General features: G+C 40.1%; 1 protein-coding gene across 4 annotated transcripts; it reads left to right on the top strand.

Annotated features, from left to right (window-relative positions):
• The first annotated feature begins 2195 nt into the window (after nt 1–2195).
• On the top strand, nt 2196–9654 carry ZWINT (ZW10 interacting kinetochore protein). 4 transcript variants are annotated; one of them, XR_001598020.2, is made up of 10 exons: nt 2196–2328; nt 3190–3280; nt 3411–3534; nt 3664–3830; nt 3972–4028; nt 4538–4680; nt 4761–4938; nt 5028–5107; nt 5329–5376; nt 7749–9654. XR_001598020.2 is itself a non-coding variant. In XM_036223315.1 (9 exons), exons 1-8 carry the CDS (start codon nt 2288–2290, stop codon nt 5100–5102), a joined length of 876 nt encoding a protein of 291 aa, XP_036079208.1. In that variant the 5' UTR covers nt 2196–2287; the 3' UTR covers nt 5103–5107; nt 5697–5884. The 4 variants fall into 4 exon arrangements, 2 of the variants coding, with proteins under 2 accessions (XP_036079208.1, XP_016009836.2); XR_001598019.2 differs by lacking the exon at nt 7749–9654 and adding an exon at nt 5697–5884; XM_036223315.1 differs by lacking the exons at nt 5329–5376; nt 7749–9654 and adding an exon at nt 5697–5884.
• The last annotated feature ends 2327 nt before the right edge of the window (nt 9655–11981 follow it).

Consider the following 11981-nt stretch of genomic DNA (forward strand, 5'->3'; position numbering starts at 1 on the left):
GTGAAGGAAAGCTTGATCAATGTCTGAAAAATTTGAGCAGAAATCTAAAGGAAGATGAAATAACTATAACTCACTGAAGAATCAGATGATAATTAGCATTTTTTAGTAATAAAGTTTTTTTAAATTAAGGCATGTACTTTTTTTTTAGACATAATACTATGGCATACTTAAAAGACTACAATATCGGATAAATATAACTTATATTTACTGGGAAACCAAAAAATTCATGTAACTCACTTTATTGTGATATCCATTTTATGGTAGTGATCTGAAACTGAACTCAGTATCTCTGAGGTATGCCTATATATATTAAAAAACTCACTCCATCATTGCTTTAATTATCATTAGCATGGCTTATTTTTTTCCATCCTTTTACTTTCATCTATTTCTATCTTTATATTTAGTTCATTTCTTAATATAATTATTTTTCCTTTGTATTCAATTCGATAATCTCTACCTTTTGAGTATCTAAACTATTTTCATTTAATGTGATTATTCATATGAGACCCATTTAAAGAGTAAACTGAATGAGTTTTTAGATAGGATTGGGCAATCTTCTCCATAATCTAATTTTAGAACATTTTCATTTACCCACCCCCCCAAAAAGAAATCCTGCTTCTATTTATAGCCCCTTCCTATAACCTAGTCATCTCCCCCACAACTGACAGCCTCTAGCCCTGACAACCACTAAACTATTTTCTCTGTTGCTTTACATTTGCTTAATTCAGAGATTTCAAATAAATAAGATCATAAAAATACAAAAGATGTGCTCTTTTGCTACTGGTTTCTTTAACAGCATATTTTCAAAGTTTATTCATGTTTTAGCACGTTTAGTACCTTAGTCTCTTTCATTGCTGAAAAATACTCTACTGAATGGAGATATTTTTCTTTTTTCCTTCACTAGCTGATGGGCATTTGAGTGGTTTCTAATTTTTGGCCCTCGCAAATAATACTGCTATGGATGTGTGTACAAGTTTTTGTATGCATTTTCATTTCTCTTGGATAGATGTCTATCTAAGTTGAATTGCGATTAGCATTAGGATTTAAAATTTAGAGGAACTGTGAAACTGTTTTCCAAAGCTGATGCACCATTTTCCATGCCCACCAATGTGAGCATTCCTTTCTCCATATCCTTATATTTTACCTTTATTATAGCTCTGCATATCTTTTTGAACATATGAAACAGTTATAAAAAGTTTTAATGTCCTTGTCTGTTCATTCTAACATCTATTTCTGTTCTGACAGTTATAGATTTTTCTCAAGCTTCGTAATTTTTAACTGGTTGCCAGGCATTGTAAACTGTACCTTATTGGTGACTGGACAGTTTTGCATTACCATAAATATTATTGAAATATGGCCTGTCATATATTTCAGTGATTAATCAACAGTTTGATCCACTTGGGTCTTGCTTTTAAGATGTTAGGTGACACTAGAGCAGTGATCAGCCTAATGTTGATTACTCCCTACATCTAAGACATGACTTCTGTACTCTGTCAATGCTCCACGGATTTAGTTTTCCAGCTTGACTGGTGGAACACTATTTCTGACCCTAAATAAACTCTAGGAATCTTTAAAACCCTATCAGGTAGTTTCCTCAGACACAGGACACTCAGTACTCAGTTGAACACTTGAGAAAACTCTGCAGGACTCATGAGTTCTCTTTCGGAGCAACTCTCTCCTATACGCTGCTGAGAACGTTAACTGCCTCGATCTCCCCAGAATTTCAGCTCAGTCTTGTCAACGCAGGTACTATGCTGGGCTCTGTTTGGGTTCTCTCACCCTGCACCACCTCCTGGAAAATCTTTAAAGACTGTTATAAGCTGTTTGAGCCGATCCATTTGTTCCCTGTTTCCAGGATCACTGTCCCTCGTTACTGATGCCGTGTCTTGGAAGACAGACTCAGTGTTCTTTTCATACAGCGGTAGAATTTTTTTTTTTTTTAATAAAGTTAACGTGGAGAGTTTCCCCTTAATCCAAACTCAAAGCAATGCTTTTCCTTCTTCCGCGTAAAAAACCCAGCCCTGCGGCACCAAGTAAGCTCACGCTCCACCTCCAGTCTCCAGCAACGCCTACGGGCTAGCGCGCAAGCGCAGAACTGCTCTCCCGCCCTCTTCAGCTATAATTGCGCCTGCGCCAAACAGCGCCTGCCAATGAGAGAGCACCATGGTCCTTAATTCCCGCCTATTGACTGGGCAACCAGTCGCCTGCCTTGGCGCGCGTTTCACTGTATATCCAAAGAAGAGAAAAGGATAGGGGAGCTTGGAGCTGAAAAGCGGCGCAGGGAAGAATGGAGGCGGCGGACACCGAGGCAGAGGCTGCCGCCCTAGAGTAAGTGTCTGCCGCCAGGTGGCAGCCGGGGCGGGCCGGGGCGGACCTTGAAAGGCCCCGAGTACATTGGACGATCCTCTGGGCACCTTATAGTTGTTGGAGTTCTACGACACAGTGAAGTGATCATGACCCCAGGTCCCAGTCTTAGGTTCCTAACGTGTACGGCCTATGTGGGACCTCCTACGGGCGTGTCCTGAAAGGACACAGGTCCTACTCTATCAGACTCTCCCATTCCTTCACAGATTGTACCTTTCTAAAGGGAGACATCCTGGAAGGGCCATTTAATTACTGTCTCCACTGTCCTAGCACACTCTTTCATTGGGTTATTTTATCTTGATCCTTGCCTTCTACTGGATCTCTCCAGCCCCTAACAAGGAAGAACTGGAGAGCCTAGACCTAGGCATCCAGCCCCCTGTCCTGAGCCCCTCTCCAAGTATTCTGAGAACCTACCCCAAGGTTAATGCTCTCTGCCTGGAGGGCTCCCCACTCCCCATCAGTTTTGCCCTTATTTTTTTCTTTATTTGTGTTATTTTCTTTACCTGGCTGCTTTCAGATCTTGACCTAAATGGTTTCTCTTCAGTGTAATAGAGTGTAATACTCTATTTAAAATCACAGCCCCTACCACACACTCCTTAGTCCCCTTGCTCTGCTTGTTTTTCCTCATGACACTTATTACCTCCGTTTATCCTCCATTCACATACCATTCCTGGTCCCAGATGGCCCTTTCGTACTACGTGTAGATACTGGTCAAGGCAAGACTTTCAGCATTGATACATGCATCTACATACGTGCCATGCGTACACAAGCTCCCCATACTAGCACTCAGGAATCTGCAGTTTCCCCTGTTTCTTGCCCTTTCAGGGTCCTGGCCAAGCTGGCAGACATCCTGAAGCCTTCAGGCCTGCAGGAGGAGACAGAACTGCCTGCCCAGATCCTGGCTGAGTTTGTGATTGTATGTTCAAAATGGGAGCCAGCCTTTCAGAAGCCAGTGACTGCTCCTGGGTCCTTTTGAACTTGGGCAGCGTTGCTGGTGAGCAGTATGAGGTAAGGATGTTCTCTGCCTCTATCCTCCCTCTGAATAGGACTCCCGAAAGAAAGAAAAGCTGCTTTGCAGCCAGCTTCAGGTAGTAGACTTACTGCAGAACTTCTTGGCTCAGGAGGACACTGCGAAGGGCCTGGACCCCTTGGCTTCTGAAGACACGAGCCGTGAGTAGGCAGGGAGTTGGAATAAGGGCTGCTCTGAGTAGGGAAGGAAGGGGGTTGTCAGCCAAGTCTGCTGTTTCAGGCAGGTCGGCCAACCTTCACTCAAGTTCTCATTCTGGTGGCTCATCTCAGGACAGAGGGCAGTTGCAGCCAAGGAGCAATGGAAAGAACTGAAGGCTACTTACCAAGGACACGTGGAGGCCATCACAAGTGCTCTGGCCCAGGCCCTGCCCCAAATGGAAGAGGCCCAAAGGAAGCAAGCACAGCTCCAGGAGGCTCTTGAACAGCTCCAGGCCAAGGTACCAGGGTGAGGGAGGGAAGGGCACACAAAGAGGAGGAGGGAAAAGGTGAACGTGTTGAGTCGGACCCACTGGCCACGTACCAAAATCCAGCTAGAAAAAACACTCTTCTTCCTATCCCCTTCCTTTGCTTACCTGCAGAAACAAGTGGTCATGGAGAAACTCAGAACAGCCCAGAAACAGTGGCAGCTACAGCAGGTAGGTCCATCCGCCTAGGAAAATATCCCACCCTACTACCATGCTATTGCATAAACTAAGTCCTTTGCTCGGAAAACAATCTCCTTCTGTGAGGCGTTTTAGGTACCAACATGGGCTTGAATCCTAACATCGCCACTTAGAACTGTTTGACCCTTGGGCAGTCACCTAGCTTTCTGTGCTTCTGTTTCTTCATCTGTGAAATGGAGGCAATATTAGCACCTAATTTAAAGAGTTGTTAAAATGATAACACACTTAGTTTGCTGTGTGCCCGATACTATATTAAGCAATCGGCACTTGTTGTACTAATCGCTTAATATAGGATCGGGCACACAGCAAACTGAGTGTGTTACCATTTTTCTTTAGGCCTTTGGTCCTGCCTGTAGTGAGTAGGGTCCTTCCTTCCATCTATGGGTTTGAGCCCTGAGCTGGGTCTAGGCTGAGGGGATTAGGGGAATGGCTCTCAGTCCTCAGTATCCGGTGAGCCCTGTCTCCATTCTCATTCCCAATAGAAGAAGCATCTGCAGCATTTGGCAGAAGTTTCTGCAGAGGTGAAGGAACGTCACATAGGAACTAAACAGGAGTTTGAGCGGCTATATCAGGAACTTGGAACCTTGAAGCAGCAAGCAGGGCAGGAGCAGGACAAGCTGCAGAGGTGAGCTTGGAATATGGGTTGCAGGCCCCCCGAAATGATCCAGCTGAGGTTCCCTTTCTATACACACCTTATTTTTCCAGGCACGAGACCTTCCTCCAGCTGTTACATATGCTACAGGGTAAGCTGCTACTCCCTGAGACAGAGGCAGAGCTACCACAGGAGCTGGATCTTCCTGAGAATAAGCCCCAACAGGTGACCCAGCCCCAGGAACAGAACATTGGGTACACCATGGAGAGTGACAGGAGCGTGTCCACCAAGGTGAATGACAGATGGGGCAGATGGGTAGGGAAGTGGAGAGAGAATCTGAGAGATGGGCCTTACCCATGTCCATACCATGTCTCCCCAAGGCCGACTGCCTACAACCTGCTGGAAATGCAAGTTTGCCATGGCTTCCCAGGGACAGCATGGGGGAAAGATCCTAGATCAGGTCAGACTCTCACTCAGGGCCTTGTGTTTCTGGACTACAGGTATGGAAAGAGGGAGGGCCTCTGGTTTATCTCTCTGTATATGAACTCCACTCTTCATGGAGTTCTGTGAGGTGGGAAGGAGTTATGATTAAAGCCTAGCACCTCATCCCTGTGTTCAGCCTACCCTGGACTAACCCCTCTTTTGTTCTTCCCCAACCCCATGGCCCTATCCTCACTGTAGGTGGACTGTGAACTTCTGAGTACAGCCTGAAATCTGGCCACAACCCAGGTGGGGGCAGGCTCTGGATTCTGTTGATTAAAAGCCCTGGAGCTCTCTCGGTTGCCTATTTGTCTGTTTATCTTCACATGTTTGTGGGAAGAGCCACATCCAAAGGCCAACAACATTACAAGTACTGGGACTGGTGTGAACTGAGAGGGTGCAGATGGTGAGGGGGCCCTGGCCTAGAGCCTCAGGAGTTGCTTGCCCAGATCAATATGATACAAACATGCTGAGCTTAATTCAGGGAGGAGGAGAAGGCTTTATGCAGGTGGTTAGATATGGGAAGGTAATTTTATCACTGATCCAAATGTTTATTGAATCCCTGCTAGGTGCCAGGCCCCTCGCTGTGAAATGAAGCTACAGCAATGAGCTTGTCTGACCAGTCCCTGGCCATGTGGAACGTAACGAGCATGAACAAATAAACGGGTAGATAAGATGATTTCAGAGTGGTAAAGCAGGGCAGTAAACTAAAACAGTAATGTAATAAAGAGCAGTACTAAGAGAATATAGGGGACCATATAGAGACCTTTATCTGTCTGTGTTGGCCTGTCTATGCAAGTTAGCATGCGTGTGTGTGTGTTTCTGTATCTGTTTGTTGATTTTAGTCTCCATTCTTCTGTGTATCTGTTGCTGGGTATGTGGACAGTGGGGACCACTGCTGTGTGAGAGAGATGGAGATTGCATCCCTGACTGGGAGTATGGGAACTGTTATCTAAGGGAAAAAGCAAGAGAGATCCACGACAGCTCCAGAGTGGAAAATCCATTTTTGTATATGTGAGAAATACCATCTTTTTGAGAGAGAGACACCGGGGCCCTTTGTTTTGGCAAAGAGAGATTTTCAAGAAACATTAGTTCCTCTTCTATCTCAGACTAGGATGCCTTTCTCTCAGGTGGTGATTGAGATCCCTGTGCACTCTGATGGTTTGCTCTGTTTTTCTGAGTTGTCTCTAGTTTTCCCTCAGACTGTTCTTTTAAATGTTTTGGCCCCATTTTTTAGCTATGAAGTAGAGCAGATATCAGAGGTCTTTAAAGGCAAGCATCACAACTAAATGAGGGAGTCAGTGAGGATTGAGGATACTCCTCTAGGGAGCGCACAAGTGCCTACTTCCTCAATCTACCCATCCCACCCCCTCCTACATGGTCCTTGCACCCCATATACTCAGTTCCATCCTTTCTTCTTTTCCTACTGGATAAGATCCCCTACTGTTACAGTCTGGTTTCTTTTTATAGTCTCATATACTTTTTGTAGCACAAAGGAGAGAGCGAGAATTTATCCCCCCTAGGAAAGGAGTATCTAGTAAGGGACACTGGGGTACAGATTGGGATGGTATGAAGTTTCATTGTCCTTGCATGTGTCAGCACATGGTGGCTGGCGGAAGTCAGAAGGGAAAGGAAGACTCCCACAGAGCTCACCAGGCTGGGAGTGAAGGGTAATAGCCTGAGATATGCCAACCCAGGGAACAGGGGAGGTGATTGGAGTCTTGAGTTGAGCAGAAGCATCTTTACTGACAAGCTCAGGATTTAAGATTTATTTTCAGATAGAAGCCAGATTTCAGTTTGCAAATATTCTCAGCTCCCTCTTAGGTTCTCTTAAGGAGTATCTTTTTCTTCATTCAATGACACTTGCATAACATAGACCTGTAAAGATTTAGCTTACTCCATTAAACAAATAGGGAAACTTTCTTTTTATGTTCTCTGTAAGAATAATATTTTCCTTTTTAAGCACGATAATTTTTTTTTATGGTGAAACATTTTGCTAATATTTTTCTAGTCTTCGTATTTTCTAGAAATTGTCATATTTTTCTAGGAATTTTTCATTTCTAATTTTTTGAATTTATTATAAAGTTATAGTCTTTTTAATCCTTTTTAATATCTGCAGCCTGTTTTAGGATGTCCTACTGTATCGTCCTGATTTTTTTGTACCTTAGCCAATTGATCCATATTTTCAGATGTTAAATCATTCATTTTTGATGAATAAGACTGTATTCTGTGATTCACTGTTGTACATTTATTCTGTACATTTATTAGTCATATCTTGATCATTTCCTACCCTCATATATGTACACACACATGCCACACACATGCATAGTCCTGAAAAGCAGACGGAGTTGGGTAAGATGGTGTTGCTGTGGAAAAATAAACCTCAGTAAATAAACATTTTTATATATAAAGAGATAAATCGTCCAAGTTACTGGTTGTTCACCAAACTCACACAGCTACACTACATTTCCTACCCTCCTTTGGCTTTAAATAAGGCCATGTGACAACTGTAGCCAGGTAGATTGAGACAGAAGTGATGTATACTACTTTTAAGCCTGGCTTATGAAAGCCTTCCACATATCAACTTCTATTCTTTTTCTCTGACCGCTGGCTAAATGAAGAAGACGAAGACAGTGAGGATGATAAGGAAGGTAGAGACACAACATTGAGGGTGCCTGGGTCCCTGCTGTCACTTTGAAGAAAACAGCCTGATCCAGGACAACTGTGTCAGACCATTCTGTGAGTAAGGGAAAGAAGTTTTGTATTATACGAAGCCACTGAAACATTGAAGTTATTAGGTAGATTAAAATTTCTGGATTCAATTCTGATTTCCTCAGGTAAATATCTCAAAACTCTCCTTTAACCTTTTGTGATAATGATTAAATATTTATTGGACTGGAAAAAGCCACTTCTTGAAGGGTCATCTCAAGTAAAAAAAATATTGCACTTTGCAAATGGACTTTTGGTAAAAGGCGGGGATAGTTTCATTAAATTCTTCATTACCCACACCAAAGAAGCAAAAATAATACCACACAGAGCTTCACTATTTCTTCAGTCTTTGTCATTCTGTGCTTAAATTCCAAGACATACCTAATTTGAAGAAGTGATTGCTGAACTGTTTATAACTTAAAATATATAATAAATCATAAAATATCCCTGTGTTCTTAGGGAAACCGAACAATTTGAATCATTTTACAACATATTTAGAAAGTTTATAAACCCTTTCAACATGAGTTTTAAAGTGACTAATGAATTTTCCCTGTACAGACCTCTGTTCTAAACATCAGACAAAAGTTCCTTTTGGTAGGTTTGTAATATGCTCAGCTTCAACCTGTAGATCAGGGAATTGCTAAATGTTCCCCTGATATTCAAGTATTTTACTCTTCTGTCTATTTTGGGAAATTTCTTTTGTTTACTCAGCAGCTGCATTTTCTTTGCTATGTTCATTTAATTATGCACATTCATAATAGTATTTGTGTTCCCCCTTTTTCTCGCATCACTTGTAGTATTACTTCTCACATTACTTATTTGTTAGTCTGCTGTAGCCTGAGGAATTTATGAGAAAGTGAATGAATCACCATCATACATGGTTCTCAAAATGTGTTTTTAATGAGTATTTGCAGTCTCACAATTCAGTGTCGCTGTTTTGGATCCAAGTACTCTTGAAGAATTCATGCTTCAGTAGGAAGTTTTTTTAAAAGGCCACAATGATTATCTCATATCTGCTTTCTAATTTACAGAAGTCACGTCATTTTTTACATTTTAATATTTATTTTGTATTTACTTTCCCCAACCCTTCTTTGCTCTCACACCTTCTCCCATCCACCCAATCAAACATACACACTAGATTGAGAACTGTTTGGAATAGTAAAGTTTGAAGATGTATGTTTTTCCTCATTTTTTTTCCCCTGAACTCATCAGTCTTGACTTTTTTTTTTTTACCTATAAATAACATATTATTATATATATTTTTAAAATTAATGTAATACACCTCAAACAATTGTCATCTCACATAAAATTAAAAGTGAAAATGTTGATTTTTCAACAGTATGGTGTTTCTAATTCCGAATATCTCAAGATAACTAAGTTGCTATAGCAATACCTGTTAGATGTGCCAATGCAAGATAAACTTTAAATGTTTTGATTGTGTCTGTTTCTAATTGGTACTATCTCATTTCTCTTATTTTCATTAGTTTTTGCAACAGTTTAATGGGGTAGATCTCTATCAGCAGTTAGAAGTTATTTTATAGACTAAAACTACTACAACTTTGTAATTACTATCTTAAAAATATGAAGTATGTTTGTGATGCTTTGACAAACCTTTAAAAAGCAGTATATTTATCACAGCTATCTTTGGCATATCTTAAAAGCAAAGAGCTTGGATTTGCACTGTGAGCGTGTATTCCACCTGGCACTCACTGTATTTTATGGAATGTACTGTTAACATTTCTCATTTTGTACTATCACTATGCCTTTTTTATCTGTGTATTATTACTTCAGAATACGTTGCTTATTGCATAATAGGTATCCAAGAGTTGTTTCTCATTTTCCTTATAACTTTCGAACCTTACATTCAAGCTTGGGCCGAATTCATCAGGCACTATGTCAAGATACATTTAAAATTGCAATTGAATCGGGGTAGGTGGAGCCTTAAAGAAATTCTCCAAATGAGTGAGGGACGTTTGTTCCACACTACAATATAACATTTTGAAGTATATAGATGATGCAATTTTTATTATAGAGAAACATACATAACAAAATTTTAAGTTTTTAAGTTTACAGTAGCATTAAGTACATTCACATTGTTGCACAACTGTAAGCACCATTCAACTCTAGAACTTTTTCATCTTCACAAACAGGAACTACCCATTTAAACAATAACCCACCATTCCTCCCTGCCCCCAACTCCTGACAGCCACCATTCTAATTTCTGTCTCTGAATCTGACTACCTCGGGTACCTCATATAAGTGGAATCATACAATATTTGTTCTTTTGTGACTGGTTTACATCTGTTAGCAGAATGTAATTGTTCCCTCCCCTGTCCAAAAGGTAAATATGTGAGATAATGGATGTATTAATTTACCCAATGGTGGGAATCCTATCACAAAGTGTACATATATCAAATCATCACATTTTGAAAGAAGACAAATAGTCAATGGGTACATGAAAAGGTGGTCAGCATCATTAAACATCAAAGGAATACAAATCAAGGCCACAATATATCATATATATGACATATACATCAAATCACATGTACATTTCATATATTACAATTATATTTGTCAATTAAACCTCAATAGAACTGAAAGAAAAGAGGAGCAAAAAAGGTCTAAATATATAAAACTTTCACACTTCTAGACATTTGTTCACTCTTGCAGACATAATGTTCCCTGAAAATTGATATTAAACATTTACAAATCATTCTGTTTTTTGGTGGAGAATTGGAATGAGGAATTAATGTAGATACATTAAGGATCATTGTCTAGGACATTTCTGGTAGTCTTTTTTTGCCTGTTGACTGTGAGAAATGAAAGAAATAATTATATTGGTATAATTTGCTCAAACTCTCCACAAGAACACCTTACCCTCTAGGCCAGAATTTCTATCTACCAATACAAATTTCCTAGAAAGACGTATTTTCCAGATATGTTGTGTAGAAAACATGACTTAGAGTGTCTTTATCTTTTGATGGTTCATGGTTTGTTAGAGCCATTGTGCACCTTTGCGATACAACATCATATGCAATTTAAGTGAGGCTTTCAGTTATGAGGTTTTTTTTATTTGTTTCTTTAACTCAATTGCAACAACTAATAATGGTATGTTGCTTTGCTTCTGTGTGTTTGCACACGATTTATATTTGACATTGTGGTGTTAGGTAAGTAAATTGCAAAAACCACATTCTTAAAAGAGATGAATAACTAGTGTTTAATAAAAGGGCTGAGAGTGGAGTTGACAGAAAAGCTGGAGGACATAGCAACTGAGGCCATGGCGAGAGTAATAAGTACTGCAAAATGTGTGCTTCCTCTGTGATCTCCCAGGCTCCATACTATCATATATTTTCTTATTTTATTATTTGTTCTGTAAATAATGATCCATTAAAGTAATATGCAGTCAGCCATTCACTATTTTTGTCTTAAAACATTGAAATTACAAATGAATGTTGTTTCTAATATTCATTAATTTGTGACGATAGCTCTTTCTTAGACAACTACTTTGATGAACCACTGTGCTAAATACATTATATTCATTTTATCTGTTAATAGTTAAAATTTTAAGATATTTCGCCTGTATCTTAAAGATATGGAAACCGAGGCCCAGAGATATTAAGTAGCCTCTTCAGAATGACTAGTGAAGGGATGAAGCAGGGATTCAAAGTGAAGACTGTCTCCACTGCCCAGTTTGTTTTTGTTTATTCCCCTATGCTGCGGGTTCCAATAGGAAATAAGCTGTTTTTTGAAAAGCTGAATGTATATTTTTTTCTTGTTCTTATAGTAAACTTAGCTGTGTCCTTTAGTCTTAGGAGAAATCCAAGTAGCCACTCTCAGATTACTTCACTTGAATTTTCCACCCAAATATACAGCCATTTAATTCCTCTTGCAAATTTTCTAGCATACCAGTGATAAAGGTCTTTACCTCATAAAGGCTGACTCCACTGTGAGGAATCAGACATTTGTAGAATTCCCCATAAAGTCCTGAGGATATTTAAGGGCAAGTGTTGCTTTTTCCCCTCTGACTCCATGTGATCCACGATTTTTACATTGCTGCTTATGATTTTACCATCAGAATTTAAATTTTTTCCTCAAAACTTGTAAGAAGAAAACCACTAACTTTGGCAAAATTTACCCTTTTATAT

This window comes from Rousettus aegyptiacus, unplaced genomic scaffold, assembly GCF_014176215.1.
Source record: "Rousettus aegyptiacus isolate mRouAeg1 unplaced genomic scaffold, mRouAeg1.p scaffold_m13_p_6, whole genome shotgun sequence".
NCBI classification, from domain to species: domain Eukaryota; kingdom Metazoa; phylum Chordata; class Mammalia; order Chiroptera; family Pteropodidae; genus Rousettus; species Rousettus aegyptiacus.